Source organism: Botrytis porri (assembly GCF_014898465.1).
Source record: "Botrytis porri strain MUCL 3234 chromosome Unknown BPOR_005, whole genome shotgun sequence".
NCBI classification, from domain to species: domain Eukaryota; kingdom Fungi; phylum Ascomycota; class Leotiomycetes; order Helotiales; family Sclerotiniaceae; genus Botrytis; species Botrytis porri.
This window is the reverse complement of record NW_024066079.1, coordinates 2050001-2069248: the sequence shown is the minus strand read 5'-3', so window position 1 is coordinate 2069248 and position 19248 is coordinate 2050001. Positions and strand designations below refer to the sequence as shown.

General features: G+C 42.9%; 7 protein-coding genes across 7 annotated transcripts; 3 read left to right on the top strand and 4 right to left on the bottom strand.

The window, feature by feature from the left end:
* Positions 1-891: 891 nt before the first annotated feature.
* EAF01_004300 (uncharacterized protein) lies at positions 892-2837 on the top strand (the record flags this gene model as incomplete). Its single annotated transcript, XM_038912554.1, has 2 exons — positions 892-1279; positions 1357-2837. 2 exons carry the CDS (start codon positions 892-894, stop codon positions 2835-2837), a joined length of 1869 nt encoding a protein of 622 aa, XP_038772238.1.
* Positions 2838-6942: 4105 nt separating this feature from the next.
* Positions 6943-7173, bottom strand: EAF01_004299 (uncharacterized protein; the record flags this gene model as incomplete). The annotated part of the gene is made up of 1 exon (XM_038912553.1): positions 6943-7173. One exon carries the CDS (start codon positions 7171-7173, stop codon positions 6943-6945), a length of 231 nt encoding a protein of 76 aa, XP_038772237.1.
* Positions 7174-9241: 2068 nt separating this feature from the next.
* EAF01_004298 (uncharacterized protein) lies at positions 9242-10648 on the top strand (the record flags this gene model as incomplete). Its single annotated transcript, XM_038912552.1, has 3 exons — positions 9242-9592; positions 9645-10511; positions 10568-10648. The coding sequence occupies 3 exons, from the start codon at positions 9242-9244 to the stop codon at positions 10646-10648; spliced, it is 1299 nt and encodes a 432-aa protein (XP_038772236.1).
* A 436-nt stretch (positions 10649-11084) lies between these two features.
* Positions 11085-12425, bottom strand: EAF01_004297 (uncharacterized protein; the record flags this gene model as incomplete). Its single annotated transcript, XM_038912551.1, has 2 exons — positions 11085-12274; positions 12326-12425. 2 exons carry the CDS (start codon positions 12423-12425, stop codon positions 11085-11087), a joined length of 1290 nt encoding a protein of 429 aa, XP_038772235.1.
* Positions 12426-12926: 501 nt separating this feature from the next.
* Positions 12927-15223, top strand: EAF01_004296 (uncharacterized protein). The gene is made up of 4 exons (XM_038912550.1): positions 12927-13263; positions 13309-13327; positions 13378-13727; positions 13779-15223. The coding sequence occupies exons 1-4, from the start codon at positions 13099-13101 to the stop codon at positions 15084-15086; spliced, it is 1842 nt and encodes a 613-aa protein (XP_038772234.1). The 5' UTR covers positions 12927-13098; the 3' UTR covers positions 15087-15223.
* Positions 15224-15562: 339 nt separating this feature from the next.
* Positions 15563-16217, bottom strand: EAF01_004295 (uncharacterized protein; the record flags this gene model as incomplete). Its single annotated transcript, XM_038912549.1, has 3 exons — positions 15563-15883; positions 15941-16015; positions 16074-16217. 3 exons carry the CDS (start codon positions 16215-16217, stop codon positions 15563-15565), a joined length of 540 nt encoding a protein of 179 aa, XP_038772233.1.
* An 809-nt stretch (positions 16218-17026) lies between these two features.
* EAF01_004294 (uncharacterized protein) lies at positions 17027-18020 on the bottom strand (the record flags this gene model as incomplete). Its single annotated transcript, XM_038912548.1, has 3 exons — positions 17027-17277; positions 17336-17747; positions 17793-18020. 3 exons carry the CDS (start codon positions 18018-18020, stop codon positions 17027-17029), a joined length of 891 nt encoding a protein of 296 aa, XP_038772232.1.
* Positions 18021-19248: the final 1228 nt, after the last annotated feature.

Genomic DNA, 19248 nt, shown 5'->3' with positions numbered 1-19248 from the left:
AAACTGTGTGGGCATTTAGTTTTTTCTTCTTCCTTTTTATTACTTTACTTCTATTGTATGTTCTTTTCTTCCATTTAAAATTTGGGGCGTGGGTTGAAAGATGGATGGATGTTGGGTAATCATGTAACTAGTATTGCTTCTTTGTATCTGTGGATTGAAGGGTTAGGATTAGATAGATGTCAATAGTTGACTGGAATGAAGAACGCGATTGTTGATTTGATTTCTTAGATCTTGATTGTGTTGTGAAGTTTAAGAAAGTTCTTTGTTGTATTGTTATGTGTTGGGGGCTGTGGACTTTATTGTGATGAGGATACTTGGATGCTCCCTATTTGACTTCTTTTGTGTTTGATCTGTCCTCCTTACATACCTTGCTTCCTCAACTTTAGATCTCTTCTCGAAAGCGGCAGCTGCGAGAATGTCCTTTTGTAACTACTAATTACCTACTAGATCGATGTTACATAGGTTCTACATTCTTTGCTTGGCGATATTATCCCATCGAAAATCCCAACCTTGTTGCTCCTCCTCCATTCTGATAATGTATTCAAGTGATCAGTCACTTCCCTCCATATAAAATCTTCTCTGTCAAAATGAAATCATTTCCAGCTCATGACGTACTATATCCGTGTGAGTTGCGTAGTAGCAACTTCCATAATCAAAGCAAATCTGGAGGAAAGATGCATCATAGTCTGCGTGGCCCAACCTCAACCCCTTTTCATTCTTCTAATCTTCCATAAGACTCGTTCATAAAATAATTTCACTGCATTGCTTATACAGTCATTTTGGTATATATCCTTAGATAAAGTCTGCATTTCAAGTCGACGTGGTACTCAAATTCTAAATCTACATCTGTATCAATTGAATCATTCCTCATTCCTCATTTCCCTCACAAACATGGCGTCTTCCTCCGTCCAAGATTCCTGGCTCAATTCGAACATTACCACTCCAACCCCAACTGCCTTCGACGATCACGAGATCCCACGTTCCATCTCTCCTCTCTCATTGTCTCATAACTTCTATCCTCCAGCTGCACCGCAAAGATCTCCTCCATATCCAAGCCCTAAGTTAGCTCCGGATCTCAAGAGATCAAGATCTAAAGACAGCAAGTACAGCAAAAAAGAAATGGTATATCGAGCCATCGATGACAAGATTGACTTGGTCAGATTCTTGCAGGCGTATGAGAGTATACTTGCTGCTTTTGGTGTGAAGACCAGAGAAGTGAACGACGAAAGAGAGAAAGAGAAGCTGGACGTGGCGGAACGGATTGTTTATAGATTATTTTGTGAGTGTTCGCATCGACATAAAATAGGCTGGAGACGGGGAGATATAGTAAAAATGCTAATTTCCTGCTCTTGGTAGGGAATGATTTAAAATATGCGGGAAGTAGAGGAAGTGAAAGTGTGCCACTAACGCATGTCAAGGCGAAAAATCAGGTAGTGGATACGGGTACAAGTGCCTCGCGGCTACTGAGAGTTACGCCATCGGAAGTAGATGCTATAAATGCAATTGTGGATGAAGCATACGAAGGTCTTCGTATGGCCACTGGACCGGTGATTGAAAATATACTTAACAAGGGTAAAGTTACTTCAACTATCACAGAGGTGAGAGAAGTGGGCGACGCGGCGGATGAAATTGATCCATTGGTAAATGCAAATGCAAAATCTATGAATAGAATTGTCGAGGATGATCTTGGTGTCGCTGCAGGACCACAAACTAACATCAGTGCCGAAAAGAGCCAGATCACCTCTGAGGTTACAGAAGTAGTTGAGGCACCTATTGAGATTGATTTACCACTGGTGGGATTCCTCAAAGATGGAAGTTTGGATGAAGAGCCTACTGTTTTCGCAAACCATGTAGCCAATATCATCGATGAAAAGAATTCGATCTTCTCTACAATTACAGAAGTCGCAGAAGCACCAAGAAGTTTTCGCCTAGCTATAAGGTCTAAGTCGACTAGTGATCTTACGGATCCTCCTACAGTTATTTCAATCAAGTCGGAAGCCGATATATCTATAGAAACCCTTTACGAACAATACATGAAAAGTCCAGAGATCCTACTCCTCGGACGATGGGGTCGCGAGAGATACAATGAATGGAAACGGGAAATTGCTAAAGCTCAAAATGAAATCGCAAAGGAAGAAATTTTTCGTCTGATGGAATTGAAACAACAACTCTTGCCGCTCGAATCGGGAAAACAGCCTTACACCTACGGCTTCACAACATTCACTCAAAACCATATAGATTCTTCAGCTCTTCAGCTCTGGAGCTTCAATCCAGTTGAAAGGACCGAAGAGCTTCTGGGTGTCAAGTTGCTGTGGAGATATGAAGCATTCATTCTCAAGAGCATCACTGTGGAACCGCTAAGCCTTGATGATTTAGCTGCGGATGAGACTAAAGGTCGCCGGGCACTGGAGAACGCATATAAATTCCTCGGATTTTGGGACTGGTCGGCTCGATCTCCTTGCAAGGAAGGGGCGAAAGCAAAACCTATGCATCAAATTTGCTTGCAATGGCTTGATCCTAATAATGTGTTCCGCAAAGCTCATTTTCAAAAGAGATCAGTTTCTAATACGTCGGAAAAGATTAAAAGAAATCGTGAGGGTAGTGGCAGCAAGGATGTCAGAAGTTGGAGGGAGAAACGCACGGTTAGTGGTGCGAATTATATTGGGGGAAAGAAAAGGTGTGTGAGTGGGAGTTGGTATGGAGGTAAGAAAAGAAAGATTACTGGGAATAGTGATATTGAGAGGAAGTATGGGATGAAAGAGAATTTGAGTCAAGGACGACGGATAGCTGGAAAAAAGACGGCGATAGAGATCTGGGATGCTAGAGAGCATTGTTGAAGTGAAAAGAAGATAATGGATTTGCGTGTTATTCATGGTAATGAATGGGACACAGAGAAAGGTGTTGTTGGAAACAAATTGGATTACTGGTAAGGAAGTTATTACCACTGTCACTATAGATAATATCAAAGTATTGTAGAATTGAAAGGATATGGGATGTCGTTGACGTTACCAAGCTTTTGTTACAACTGTGTTCAACCTTTCGACTTTAAGATTATATTTCTTACTGGTTTTTATCGAACAATTCATAGACCCACAAGATATTTAATTATATATTATTAGCTCGAATCTAAAAGAGCAAAAGATGAGCCAAAAATTCTGTTCTTAAGTAATCAAGATTGAAGAACTAATAAGATATCGTTATAACAATGAGTAGAAATCAAATCTACAACATAGAATATTTAATAAAGAAGCCAACAGTCCCCACACGTAACGAATTATCCCGAAGGACTATCAAGAACCTGGAACATGAATCGAGCCGCGCCAAGTTTCCGTCGAGATGGCTTGTTAGACCACTAGGTACGCCATCGAAGTGCACAACCATGTTAGCATGATTGGTCGAGTAAGTGATATTGAAACAGATTATATACATCCTCTTTGTATGAAATATTGGATAGAACGGGTCATATGGAGACCGACCAGTATTGACCCGCCAGACCGTTTGCTTACACCCGGCATATTATATGCTGCCTGTACTCCGGCTTCTTCAAAACAATCAAATATTGAGATCTAGCTAGGTATCCTAAAAGAATATCATCGACACTACTTAACAGTTACTACTCGCAACCACGTGGCGCAAGGAGATCGGGGTACGAAGATTCCTCTCATCTTTTTTTCTTCTTCTTTCAGTTGACAAGAGAATGACTATCGCGCATCAGATAAGAAAAAAGACGAGTTCGTGTTGCACAGTGCCATACTATCACGCTTCCTAGATTGGAGATTGAAAGATCCATCATTCTAACAGACTGGAAGTTGAGCCACCTAGCCATCGGACGACGATTTGGTACCTGTGATTAGATTTTGCCCAGAAGCTGGATTTACAGAGCTGCTGGCTCTTAAGAGGAGAAGAGGATACGACTGATATTGGAGGCCAGCTGACAGCTGAATCCCTTTCATTCAGAAATAACGATCTTATTAGGTTAATATATTGCAGTTTATTAGAAACACTACAAGCTTCTGCGCGTCGAAAAGGAGCATTAATTTGCCGGTATAGACCAAAGCTCAAATATTGGGTTCTACATCGCATGCTATCCTCCCAAGAGAAAAGGGCTCGTATATGAAAATCGACGTGAGCTGCAGCACTGGGGTTCTATGGTCCTCGCTAGAGGGCAAATTACTGATAATCCTCGAGACGCAGAGGACATACTGCTCTAAGGATTTCTTGGTCAATCTACAAATAACGATATTCTGAACAAATAATCTCTAAATTGATAGAGACGTTACAGGACGATTATCTTCTCCATGAAACAACGTGGCACCAGCGCTTGCACTTATTTGGTACCTAAAGGCACAAACTTCGATACAAGTCCCCAATATACTTAGAGCTATCACATGGCGAAAATTGCTTGTGGAAAGAGGTGCAGCCAGATTTGGTCCAGTTAAAGAAATGGGTTAAAGTAGGTCATTTGGAGAGTTTTCGTAGAACACGCAAGCTATCAATAGTTCATCAATATTACCGTACCTAATGGTCTGAGTTCGGCTTCGCTGGAAGAAATGAAGAGCCTTGCCTCGCGGAACAAGGTGCTAGACTGGTCCTTGTTTTCCATTTCCCGGCAAGCTCCATCGAGACACTTGTCACTGCTTGAAACATCGATGTAATATCAACAGGTCAAGATATGGTTTATCAATTCGCATAAGTACCTATTGCAAAGTTTAGCTTTTGGACCACAGCTTCAGTATCCAGTTCGCGTGTTTCGGCCGTATGCATGCAGTACGTCTGTTCGATAGGAGCTGCGATCAACTACGAAGTAATAGTCAAAAGAAGAGCGTCGTCCGTCTCGCATCACCTAGTATTGGATTCAATCTTTTATGGAGCTTCTACTCGAAAATCAGTCTCGCCCCAGATCCATGGATGTACAGATGCGAGGGACGGTTTGAATTAGCGAAGAGGCCATCTATTCGTATATCTGAAGGGAGCTGGTCGAATACTTTACATCACATATGTGTACCATTTACTAACATTATTTGCCACCGAAGCCAAAAACCCCCATCACTATAATCGCTTTAAATTTCGAGGGTCATTTGAAGTGAAGGGTGCCAGAGCCTGAGAGAACTGAAGCAGAATCTTTTGTCGATGTTCGATGAGTTCATATCACGTGCTATCAGAAGGCCGATATTTAGCCGTAGCGTGACAGCTTGATATGTATACCTAGATACAACAGGGGGACCCTCCCTTTCCCTCGAAAAGTGCTTCTGAAAAATGAAATCATATGGTACTAGTGAGATGTTGCCTCCTAAATCTGACTCATGCATATTATCCATAAGTACGTGGATGGAAGCTTTCAATCCATTCACGATATCGGGGGGGTTCTTAGCCATATTTTGACATCTTCGTTGGTTGAGACCTCTTTTATTTCAAGGTATTCCATCTCAATAATCAGTGACGAGCTCTTCAAGTATCAAGGATTCGACAGGATGATATTGTACGGTTGTTACAATACCCTTTTTGGAAGCGTATTCACTTCGTCACACACAATATTATCGAGGGGCTTAGTATATTTAGTTACAGAAAACGTATGTGAACAGGCTAGATTTGAAAGATTAGCCTTTTACTCACCTACAAAGAGAGTTAGTGATGAAAGAGGCTTTGAAGTAATAAGTATCACATCTTAGCAGCGAGCAAGAAACAAACGCGTCCAGTACTTTAGGTAAAAAAAATTCATATCGCTAGACGACAGAAGCTTGGTTGTCCATAATTAATATCCTACAAATTGGGCAGAATTTCAGACAACCGAGGAATAGTTTGGTAGCACTCTGCCGTTATACAGCTCACGAAACAAACTTCCCAGTCAACCTTTGTTTGTGGGAACTCGAAACTGCAATCTGCCTAAAGATGTTTCAAATCTAGGAAATATATGCTTCCATCCCCTCTGAGTCTCTACTTTTCTTGAACGGATATAGTTTACGATCCAAAACGCTGCAGAAAGTACACATTAGACAATTTAGCCAAGAGCAACATAGAATCTGGCTGTGTCACTAGCAACTCCAGCCAAATCCTCATTATGTCGAACAACCTGATTCTCTCCATCTCAGTACCCCTCCTCACACCTTTCGTCTTCTGGGCTTGCGGCTATTCCTACTACCTTCGCTATATCTACATCCAATTCATGTGTCTTCCCGTACGCTCACTTAAGGACTTCTTCCAAACCATACAACCCTTGATTCCATGTGCCTGGATCTTTTTCATGATTGGATTTCTGGGATGGATGGAATATCTGTGTATTTTGGTGCTTTGGGTTGCTTTGATAGCATTTTGGAGTTGCGTTTTTGTGCAGACGATAAGAGGTGTTTGGGAAGGACAGAAGAGGAATAATGAGGAAGGGGATGGTGGATTGTTTGAGGTAGGAGTGGGAAAAGACACCAAGGTTGAGGGAGCGGAGAAGGAGGTGGAGAGGATTGTTAAGGAGCGGATTTGATGTGCGGCTGGATGTTGATATGGACGTGGGAGAATATCGACCGAAAAATTGAGAATCAAATCTGGAGGATGAAACGGGGGGATAGAGATACTAGATGAGATGAGTTAGTTCATATTCTTGTCTCAAGAAACTACGGAAAAAAAATTCTGGGTATCTTCTATATTCAATCTAGATCAAGGGACTTCAATTCCTCATACATCGTTCAAGCTCCAAGCATTGGAAATGTGATGATCTAGTAAATGCCCGTTGCATTCCGATAATGAAAGGATTGATATACAATAAATGCATGTTATCCAACCATGGATTGCCGATATAACAATCGAATTTCATGTCTTCTTTGGGGGATCCAAGATGTCGATATAATTCGCGGCGGAATACTCATTGTTTATCAAGCCCGTTCGCAAAATTGGTCTTGATTCTAAATCCATGACAAGGACGATGATCAAATGCTATCTCCATTTTCAGATGTCTCACTGACCCCCACACAGCTGTGCATTCGCGAGAAGCTTGTTTTCAACTTTGTGTAGCATAGGGATGTAAGCCGTCAGCACAGCATAATAAGCGCCAACAGCGTTGCAATATATGCACAATATCAACCTCATTGATGCTGAAGGCGTCACGACGACACCATCTTTTTTCTCCAAGCTCGGCCTTGTCCGTAGGGTCGCAGCAGGATGTCTCATTTGGTACGTATCCGTCATTTTCGCAGAATATCACCCACTGATCGATCAAAGTTATGGATGGGAGCCGTTTCTACTGTCAAAAGGTAGAGGGCAAAGGAACTTAAAGGAGTAGCGTATGTGGAGCGGAGTATCTCGAGAGTACCAAAAGAACAATCGCTAAAAAGCACATGGTGAAAGAATTCTACGTCTACTCCAATCCGCTACTCGCGCACCTCTCATGCAAAAGAAGAGCTGTCAGACCCCGCTAAATCCACACCACAAAGTTTTAATTAAACACACTTTTCGCTCCTTGATTTTGCAAGAACCACGAGATAACAACAGGAAGTTTGTTTGGACAAGCTTCTGGGTGCTATGTCCTGAATCACCATACTCATGGCTGTCATCCGCGCAACAGGATAGGACTGGTAGATATTTCGCAAACGATACATGTCTTGCATATCCCGTGGAGGTGATCATATCAAATAAATCAACACGGAAGCCAAATGAAGGGACGTCATTTCTAGGGGCGATGTCTCAAAATAGAGAATGATGGGCCAGGAGTTAGAAATAAAATTCCAATTCCTGATCTTAAGATGGGATCAGCAGCACGACAACGAATGGATACGAATTGATGCGAATTTCTGGCTTCATGAAAGAAGAAGAAACAAGCACTTAGAAAAAGACATTGAAACAGACGAATGGATTGTATGAAGGACAAGGATAGTTCTATGGTGGGGGATTCCCCGATACCAAGAGTGGTGCCAAGTGGATTCAAGCTTTTAGTTTAGCTTCTCCTGATAAGGAAGCTCGGAAGGTCATGAAGCTTTATCCCATCTCGAGCCCATGTGCAACTCCACTAAATCCGCACGATAGGCGTCGCCATGTCCGTATCTCGAATTCATGCGAACAATCTATCGATTTTAAACTGTCGGTTTGATGATTGGAAATGCTACCTTGGTCAGCTTACTTAGTATTGGTGTGCTGGGTGTTGTGTCCTGTGTCCTCTGTGTTGTGGTCCAAATTCTATCGGCGCAACCACCATATCAAGGATTGAGCATTTCCCAATGTGTAATATCTCGTTGGTATCTCAGGTACGACGCAGCTTGTTTGCAGCAGTTGGTAATCGACCAACGCTACTCTATGAAGGACTATAGTCAGCTATTATTGGTGTCAATGACGTCAAATATCTTCCTTACTTCTTTGGTTGATACCCTTGAAGAAATTGTCAAAGCAAATCAATAATTTTTCAGCTTGATACTGTCCGTTTTGATGTTCCAGATGATGTTGTCGTGAGCCAATGTTTGGATAGCATGAGCTTGACAACGACCTATACAACGGCACGGGTGGTTGCTACTCCATCTAATTCGACTTAGCGGATGCTTATTTCTTGTTTTTAGTGGAGTGGCTAGCTTACGCGTAGTATCTCATGTTTATTGGCACAGCCTCTCTGTTCTCTCAATTATTACTTCTTCAGATCATGTACGACGAGGGGTTGTTGTCTCGAACCGATCCACTTTGATGGAAGTGCCGAAAGATAAACCTTGTGTACCCTGGATAACATCATCTTCACTGCCCCCTCTCGCAGTGTGACACTATCTTGACCAAGGGGGCGAATTCGGTGTTTAGGAGAATTCGTCTCAACTCGTTCACGGGATACAGTATGTTAAAGATTCGGTCAAATTTAGACCTTCAATCGTGACCAAGTGTATATGAATAGCATCAAGAAAAAAGTTAACTTTTTGATACTCAAATCATATGATCTTGGCATTTTCTAACAGCTGCGTGCTGGAAGGGGTATGCCTCACCAGATGATTCCTTATCACTACCCACTATGCGCCTTCCCCGGTCGTGCATAGCATGGAAGCTGCCCTGCAACTACGGAACTTAAATTTCTGACGCCTTGGCTAGATCATCTGAAAGCTAAGTATCTTAGCGGTGGTAGGGAGCTCTACAGGTGAAAAGGTTACGATGCTCAACAGCATTTAAAGACAGCGTTTCCCGTCGTCAACTTCTTCTCTCCTCATACCATCCATCTTTAAATCACATCTACCTACAACAGAATTATTATTAACTAACTTTCCTATTCACCTTGATTAAACCACCCAACATGGCTACTCTCCAAGGCTTGTCAAAGATTAGACTGGTTCCTAACAAGAACTACAAAAGATCCGGTACCAAATCCTATGTCTATCTACTCAACAAATGGGGCTTCGAACCCACTCAACCTGGACCATACTTCCAGATGAACAAGGCCACCACAACTTCCGCTAGCTTCCATAAATTTGGCCATAAATCACAAACTCAACGTGTGTTGGCAAAGAAGACATCTACTGGAGAGAATGGTGAAGTCCCAGCCGAAGACCAACAAAATGACTCCGAGTATTTCTGCCCTGTGCAGATTGGTACCCCAGCACAAACTCTGATGCTTGACTTCGATACTGGATCGTCTGACTTATGGGTAAGTACTCGAACGTTAGATTCTCGCAGCAAAAACTAACATGGCGAAACAGGTCTGGTCCACAGAACTTCCCAAAGCCACAACTTCCAAGGCAACCGGACACACGATCTTCGACCCATCAAAGTCTTCCACCTTCAAAGCTGCAAAGAGTTCCAAGTGGCAAATCTCATATGGTGATTCCTCTTCTGCTTCAGGTACCGTTGGAACAGATACTGTTTCTCTTGGTGGTCTGGCCATCAAAAACCAGGCCGTTGAGCTTGCAACCAAATTGTCTGCTCAATTTGAACAAGGTGCCGGCGATGGATTGCTTGGTCTCGCATGGGGAAGCATTAACACCGTCACACCCAAGCCAGTTGCTACACCTGTCGAGAACATGATCAGCCAAGAAGACATCCCGTCAGACGCCGAGCTTTTCACTGTCAATCTTGGTAGCTGGCGTGATGCCGATGAAGCCGACAAGGGTGCCAGTTTCTACACATTTGGCTACATCGACCAAGACGTCGTTGGAAGCAAAGAAATCTACTACACTCCCGTCGACAACTCTCAAGGATTCTGGATGTTTGACTCTACTTCTGCTACTGTCAATGGCAAGACTGTTGCGCAGACTGGTAACCAAGCTATTGCCGATACTGGAACCACTCTTGCATTGGTTTCTGATGAGACTTGTCAAGCCATCTACGATGCAATCCCAGGATCTACTTATGATTCGGAACAGCAAGGATACACATTCCCAAGCAACACCAGCGCGGACGATCTTCCTGTCGTTACTTTTGCTGTTGGCGGCAAGCAATTCGCAGTTCAAAAGGAAGATTTGGGATTTGCGGATGCGGGTAATGGTATGGTTTATGGTGGTATCCAATCCAGAGGTTCCATGACGTTTGATATTCTTGGCGATACTTTCCTCAAGGGAATCTATGCTGTAAGCTCCATTGCCCACTCAGTTCTGATAGTAACATGCACTGACACTTTTGCTAGATCTTTGACCAAGGTAACACCCGATTTGGAGCTGTTCAAAGAACCGAAGCTACACAGAATACCAGCGCTCCACCAGCTTAGATGATTTTCAGGCATGGAGTATGGTTTTTGAACTTTTGTTTATTGGGAGGAACTGTTGGGCTATGGGCTGGTTGGGAATGTTTGGATCATAGGTGGCAGGGGCACATCTTAGTGTTAGATGTGTTGTTTCTTTGGGCTTTACTATAACTTCTGGTTAGAATTCATTATTCTCACCTCTTGATTTCTTTTTCATGCGATATGCATTAGGAATGTGATTTGTGAAATTGCATACGCCATGATATCGAATCCTCTAAATTTCAGCGAGATGTCCCAAGTATGTTACCTGGAGTAGGATTGCTAGATTGAATTAGATATAAAATTTACCTTCTGGATTGAGTGAATACCTGAGAAAATAAATGATTGGACAAGAAAAACGTTGTCTGGAGAAATATTGAAGAGAGCATTTCTACTCATGAATTGTACTTCAATCTGCCATCTACTTCGCCTTGCTTGCAGCATCCTCATCAGCTAGCAATCCCAAGATTTCCTGCTCGGAAAACCACGCTCTTACACTATCAATAACCTTCTCAAGTTCATCACCACCCTCCATAACATCATCTAAATTATGCACACTCAATCCACTCCTATGATCCGTAACCCTCTGTTGTCCCCAATTATACGTCCTAATTTTATCGCCTCTTCCCATCTTCGCAACTCCAATCACACTTCTCCTCAAACTCATCAATTGTTCTTCTCTAGCCTCCCTTTTTGCAGCCGCTAGTCTCGACCGTAGTACTTGCCATGCTTTCTGTCGATTCTGCAGCTGACTCCGTCCTTCTTGCATACTGACCACTGTATTAGTGGGTACATGCGTTAACCGCACAGCCGAATCAGTTGTGTTGACATGTTGACCACCCGCTCCTCTCGCTCTCATAACATCTGTCCGCACATCCGCAGGATTGACATAATAATCACTATTCGGATCATTTAAATCCGCTTCCCAATACTCCTGTCCTTCCTGTCCCGTCGTGGGAAAACTAGGTAACACCATTACACTCACTGCACTAGTATGTGTTCTCCCTTGTTTTTCCGTTGCAGGAACTCGCTGGACTCGATGAACGCCCGCTTCGCCGCGCAAGGAATCGTACGATCCGGACGTTTCAATTTCAAGCACAACTTCGGAGATGGGCGCATCGGATCCAGCGCCTTCCCCGTCAGTGGTCTCATATTTGATGATTGTAGCGCGGAATCGTTTGCGCGCGCAATATGCCCGGTACATGCGTAGGAGATCCGCGGCGAAGATCGCGGCTTCGCCTCCTCCGGCTCCAGGTCGAATTTCAAGGAGGCATGGTAATTCGGCGAAAGGATGTTTGGGGGTCAGACTGGTAGTGAGATTTCGGGACAATTCTTCGAGATGGGCCGTCGTCGTAGCAATGTCTTCCACAGCCAATTCTCTCAATTCTTCATCGGTAGATGAATCTTTCAGTAAATCATTTAGCTCTGAGAGCGATTCTTTCGTTTCTTCCCATTTTTTCAGCGCTATCGCGACATTTTGTAATTCTCCAATTCGTTTCGCAATTTTGGCATCAAAGGTCTCGGAAGTTTCGTTACTCAATCGATCGTGTTCCGCTGCCAAGTTACGAGCTCGTGCAAGTAATGCTGGGGAAAAGGTATCGCCATTGTTTGCTGTTCTTCGTGTAAGAGGATGTGAATGGAAGGGTAGATTTGAAGACTAACGGACGGTGCTTGAGAATCGTGTGAATGCCAAAGAGCGCCGTTTACCAGGCTTCAATGATAAATGTATACATCGTCGACATATCCAAGGAGCTCTAAACATTCTCGTGGGAATGAATTTCTTGATAATTTATGAATTTCTATTTCATAGAACTTATTAATCTCATCCATCAACATTTTTGGAGCACGGCCTATACTCGGGTAAACTAGCTTCGAGCGGCCGCTTCTTTGGCTCGAGCATGATGACGTGAGCGAGCAATTTCCCCGCTAACTATCTATAATTAAGTGAAGTAAGTCGACTTTATTAGATCAACCACAAATGATATTATAAAAGTTGAAAATGCAAAACAGAAATCTAGCTTTCATTCATTTCAGAATAAGGAGCAAAGCAGGTTCCATGAGAGATGAGAAAAGAAAGAAATTTAGGCTATAAAGACTTTCTAAAAGTGCCTATGTAGTATCGTACCTCATATCCGGATATTTATCTCGCCTACATACTAGGTCGACCCCACGTTCACATTTCATATCGTAACTGCCGAAAGCGGGACTAACTCTCCTCTTTCGCCATTCAGATACTAGTCAAGTGAAGTGTGAATGAAATCTTTTGGGAGATTGTTTCTATAAGTTTTCTCTTCTGTGCATCTGTCTAATATATAAGACTTCCACTGTGGTATAGAAACTTACTTTAACATATCTACATTTCGTTATCAACGGTAGTAGCCGAGGATTTAGGAAGCATTTCCTTCAGCTGCCCACTCTAGAGATCTGTTTCGAAAATGCCTGTCAATCTAAACTCAGTCTTTCCGGCCTCCGACCCGGAGTTTGTTACATTTCCTAGTAGGAGAAGTGTTGTTCATAGTACTGATGGTTTGATCGCTTGTACCCAGCCTTTAGCTGCGAGATGTGGTCTCAAGGTTTTGGAGGCCGGTGGAAATGCAGCTGTAAGTTGTCCTTTTCCTAACAATATGCAAGCTAACTGGTCTTAGGACGCAGCGGTTGCAGTTGGTATGTTAAACCGCTTCAATATAGTATCATCTAATCTAACAAGAATCCAGCTGCTGGTCTCAACCTGACAGAGCCAACCTCCACCGGTATCGGTGGCGATATGTTCTGTCTTTTTTATGATGCCAAGACGAAGGAAGTTAGTTCTTTAAATGGCTCAGGTCGTGCAGGCAGCAAATACTCTCTTGAAAAAATCCGACAAGATCTCGGATTGAAGGATGATGAACCTGCAAGAATCCCACTCAAAAGTCCACATGCTGTTACTATACCAGGTGCAGCTGCAGGTTGGGTTGATACTGTTGAGAGGTTTGGTAGTGGAAATCTTACTTTAGAGCAAATCTTGGCTCCGGCTATTGAGATGGGTGAAAAGGGGTTCCCCGTCTCCGAATTGGCCTCAACTATGGTATTGTACCCTAACCCTCCCCAAGATCGCCAAGTCTGATGCAAACAATAGTGGAGAAGCAGTGAAGGTCTACTTCAAAGAGCATCCCCTAACTTTTCCGAAATGCTAAAAGAGGATCCAAGTGCTCCAAATGGCTGGCGGGCACCAAGACCAGGAGAGATATTCAAAAATCCAGATCTTGCTAAGACTTTCAGGGCACTCGCATCTGAAGGTAAAAAAGGCTTTTATACCGGAACAATCGCCGAAGAAATCATTAGAGTCACTCGGAATTTGGGTGGATTCCTTGAGCTAGACGATTTGAAAAACCATATGAACATTGGTAGTGAGAAATCTACACCCATCTCCAAAGTTTTCAAAGGCCAAGGATACAGCAAAACCCATCATTATGTCGACGGAATATCTGGCCAGGGCACCAGCGAAGATAATCATGGTGTCAAAATCTGGGAACACCCGCCCAATGGCCAAGGACTCGTAGCACTCATGACCCTCGGTATCCTCGAAGAACTCGAGAACACGGGCAAAATCCCGCATTTCCAGGAGAAAGATCATAACTCTGCCGAATACATTCATGCTGTTATTGAATCTTTGCGTATAGCTTTCGCAGATGCTAGTTGGTTTATCGCCGACCCAGCTTTCGCCAAAGTCCCTGTAGAAGAACTGATCTCTCAACCTTATCTCGCCGAACGCGCTAAACTGTTTGACCCTCAGCGTTCTAATCCCGAGATATATGATCATGGTTCACCAGCTCATAATCATAGTGACACTGTATACTTCGCCGTAACCGACAAGTGGGGCAATGGAATCTCCTTCATAAACTCCAACTTTGAAGGTTTCGGCAGCGGTATCATTCCCAAAGGCTGTGGATTTGTTCTTCAAAACCGAGGTGGAAATTTCTCACTTGAGAAGGGCCATGCTAATGCCATTGCGCCTGGAAAAAGACCTTATCATACCATCATTCCAGCTATGGTCACAAATGTCCACGATGATTCGCTACATAGTGTGTACGGCGTCATGGGTGGTTTTATGCAACCACAAGGACATGTTCAAGTACTACTTAATATGTTAGCGTTCAAATTGAATCCTCAAGCAGCACTTGATGCGCCGAGATTCTGCATCAGTGCAGATGGTGTTCCGGGAGAATCGAATAAAGAGAAAAGAGTGTTTTTGGAAGAAGGAATCAGCAAAGATGCTTTCGAAAAATTGAAGGGAATGGGCCACCAGGTAAAAATGGTTGAGGGGTACCAAAGGGGTGTCTTTGGTAGAGGACAATTGATTAGAGTGCATGGAGAGGAGGATGGAGTTTTGGTTTTCAGCGGGGGAAGTGATCCTAGAGGGGACGGGGCTGTTTATCCTGGGTAGATAGATGATCAACAAGGAGGATTTTTGTCTGTTAGAGATTCATATAGGATAATTATCGTCAAATTTCGTTCTTTACCCGACTTTTGGAGAAAGTAAAAGTTGGAGCCGAATTCTACGAGACTGAATACACTGATATTTGTATGCGATTAGTACTATTCTCCGAAATACGTATTCATTCACGAAAAAAACGTCATTACATTCAACATTCACATTGATATCATTTTATGTACGGCAGATGACTCTTCTATTCTTCAAAAGTTATTTGATTACTCTTATATCTTAAAAATCACACTGGTTGTATTCTTATATTCTTTAGATTCTATCTATGATAGAATCTATATTAGAGTTATAGATTATAATTTATAATAATTAAAGATAGCAAAAGAGATTTCAGATTCAAATCATTCAAATCATTCAAATCATTCAAATCATTCAAAGTAAAATATCATAACCAACTTGAGTGTTCTCAAGGCAATTTACACCATTGTATCCGAGTTTTTAACACTATCCGCCCAAATATATCCCATGACAACATCTCCATCCACATTAATATCTTCACCTGACTCACCACCGCTAAAACCATCGCTAACACCACCAAAACCAGTTCGCTCCCGACTTTCGCCAAACAAGAGAGCCTGCTCGACCTCATTAGCCGCCTGTTGCTCTGGGGATACCGTGTCTGTAGCTTCCTGGTTTGGCACGACAGCCAAGACCGAGCCATCTATATGACGGAAATCATCCTGAGTGAAAGCGTACCTCTCTACGCATTGGGAGACAGTAAAATCGGCATCAACAGCCTGGATACCCTATTGTTAGCTTTGAATCCTCGCATAATATTCATATCCATGACCTACGCTTTCCGCAACACTGGGGTCTCCCGCCTCCAAAGCTCGCTTAGCCCAGAAACTTTCAATTACGGGCAATTTGCACTATGTATCAATATCAGAATTCTTCTTCTGCTGAAAACATACACTCGGCATGACTCACCTGTTCGAAAGCTAAGCGCAAAAGCGCCTGCTTCTCCTCAGTAGACTTTGGCGCCTGGGGCCAGTCATTCAATCTTCTCTCTATCAACCAAAACCAATATCGTTCGACTGGCGCGCGCTTGACTACGAGATTCGCTTGATTCATAGCGCACACTTGGCTTGAAAATTGATGGAATTTGTAGATTCGTGTTATCCAATGGAAGTTGTGTCTTAGAGCTGGATAGTGGTAAGCGGGTTCGACTTCTTCGATTAAGGAAGGATCGATATCGTCTGCCTCGGTGAGTTCTTCGGAATCACTCATTTTCTAGATGGAAATATTAGTAGTGCGATATAGATTTGCAGAGGAAATATTCTGGGGATTGTTTTGAGGCTTACGTAGATGTGGAAATGTACGTAGGGGTGAACTTGTGCTGCGACGTTGAGGGTGTCGATATTATTTGGGGTCAGAAGTTTTAGCGCAAAAGAATGAATGTGAAAGCTTTATAAAGAAGTGAGTAGAATTGGAAAGTGAATAGAATGTACTCATCCAATCGTTGGGTCTGAGACGTTCGAGAAGAGTAAGCGACTCTATATTCAGTGAATCCTACACGTGTTGTTTGGGGCATGGAGATACGTAAACTATGAAGAGAGAAGAGCTAAGCGACGAAGAGAAAATGTAATTATACCCTCCTTCTTAGCCTTTGGTCATGTGTACCCCTGACATGATAATCTCATATAAGTGTATACCCACGATAGATTGAATAAATGGATTAAAGTTGTCACATATATATATAAAAATACATCTTGATACAGACTAGCCTGGAGCATAAAGGGGTAAGAGGTTTCGGTTATTGAAAAAGTTATCTGTGATTGTATAAACAGTCCCTTAGTACACATAAACCCACTGGGTTTGCATCGTACAAAAGACTGGATCTTTCTATGTCTAATCTGATAATCAACTTCTATGATTCACCTTTATTGCTCCCCCTCCTCGCCATCTTCCCAAACCCACTTCCTCCTGCTCATCACCCAGCCAGCGGTCCAGATGGCCACCCCTCCTAAACCACATATGAGACTCAGTCCAAAGAATGGTAGCCCCACCCAAATTCCTTTCAATCCCAATCCCACAATATAAAGTTGCGCAAAGCACGGTCCCGCGATGAGTCTTCCAGTTGTCTCGACCACTGCCACTGCCACATACAGCTGTCCCTTGTGTTGTCGATCAACTAGCGTCGTTATCAGAGAGCGCGTTATGGAGATTTATCCTGCGCCCAAAGTAAAGACTGACATCCCTAGGATAGCTAACGGAAGAGTTGAGGCTAGGGCGATCAAGAGTGAACCGAGTGTGAGAATAAGAATAGAGGCGCGAGCGAGGTGAAGGTCTTTCTTCGAGGAGGGGATTTTGAAATACGTGATCATGATTTTTGATAGAAAGGAGAGAATGAGGAGAAATAATATGATTTGCACGGCAGCGTGGAGGGACCACAGGAAGGAGCTTAAACGAAGAGGAAAGTGGAAGCGGTTTGCTTATGTAGCGAAGCGATATATCGACAGATTGGCTAGTAAGAGGATTGATGATGAAAGTGATAAGGAGTAAAACTAGAGGTGCAGAGTTGAGAATCGAGAGAGATGATTGGAGTGTTCGGAGCGTATGTGAAAATTTGTGTTTTATCGTGGCGAAGAGAGAGTTTCGCGGCTTGCAATTATGAAGGAAGTCGTTACTTTATGTAGTAGGAGCCACATGCGAAGTATTAGTTCTCCGATGTTGCATGTGTAGAGTTTCTGGAACGAATAATATGAGGAGACTCCCGAGAGTCAAAAACGATATTCCTAGTAAAATTGGGATCCATGGAGACTTGGCCATCAATAAAGCAGCTAGCGACGGAGCGATCAATTGCCCGACAAGATCTGAAGCAGCCGCCAGGAAAAAGATATTAGTCTTTGATTTGTTAGTATAATTTAACATCATTTTATCTAGAGACGAATATAAAAGTACCTTTTGGCTTCTGGAGTGATATCACTGGCGATGGCAAAAAATGCCATGCTTCCTACACTCGGTCCTCCCCCTATAATTGTGAATATGGGACCAAGCCAAATGAGGCGAAGGGGGTAGTGTATTCCAGAACCACATCACCACGATGTTCCATAGGTAGCTGAGGATAGTGCCTGTCATTGCTAAAATGAAGATTGGCTTCCTTCCGATTCTGCAGTTTATTAATATGGTACTTGTTTGAGAGAGATTGATTCTAGTGATCATCCTGGGGATTTCTCGTCTTTGGATTTTGGTTGATAGAATTGAACTCGGTAAATACCTTTCCATGAGCATACCATGCGGTATTGTTAGAAAAAGACCTTTGACAATCAGATTCTTTTTCAGCCATTATGTTTCTATTTTGCTTGCTTACCTGGAATAGCCCCAAGAAAGTGAGTTCCGGCAATTATGATACTCAACTCATTCTGAATATCATCTTTCTTAAATATGCTCTCATCGATATCTCCTCCCAGAACGATATGACCCTCTCCCTGTAAGCGATCATAGTAATGGTGACAAATTATATCTTCGTAGACTCTTAACACGGGTACAGCCATCAGGTACCCCCCGAACTCAAACCATAATAAAGTCGCAAGTACGATCACCGTTATGGTGGATGGTGATCGTGCCTGGAAAAAGATTAACCGGAACGGTTGAGAAAACGAAGAGAAGATGGATCGCTATTTTGGTGGGGACAGCAGAGGTGTCTCCTCACTGGGAAGTAAATCTTGAACTGACATTGTGATTTCACTTGAGAGTGATGTACTTGACTGTTTCTCTTAACACTTGGTAAAGAATGCGAGAAGGAAATAATAAAACATAGCAGATGGTGTTCACACCCCGAGCATGGCCAATCAACTTTGATGGCCACGGAATATCACAACAGTTTGATGCACAGATATATCCGAATAAAAACATGATAAAGCGCAGCGTTTATTCGTCCATGCGAATGGTTAGAGTATTGTCGCGTTTATCGTTGATCAACCAGCTTTGATTGGTTTCTCGAGAACATTGATGAGGCTCCATTCCCTGTACCTGTCAGCAATCTCCAGGTTTGACCGCGCACCTACATCCAAAGTATAAAAGCAGTGCTTTTTACAAAGGCAGAGTACTCTGACAGCTGAAAAACTTTTGGTCCAGGAAGGAAAAAAGTTCTAGCATTCTG

What these genes read in the sequence shown, in the direction of transcription:
- EAF01_004296 (XM_038912550.1), top strand. Translation starts at nt 13,099, where the DNA reads ATGCCTGTCAATCTAAACTCAGTCTTTCCGGCCTCCGACCCGGAGTTT. An exon ending in CCGAATTGGCCTCAACTATG is followed by an intron (nt 13,728 to 13,778) that starts GTATTGTACCCT and finishes TGCAAACAATAG; the next exon opens with TGGAGAAGCAGTGAAGGTCT.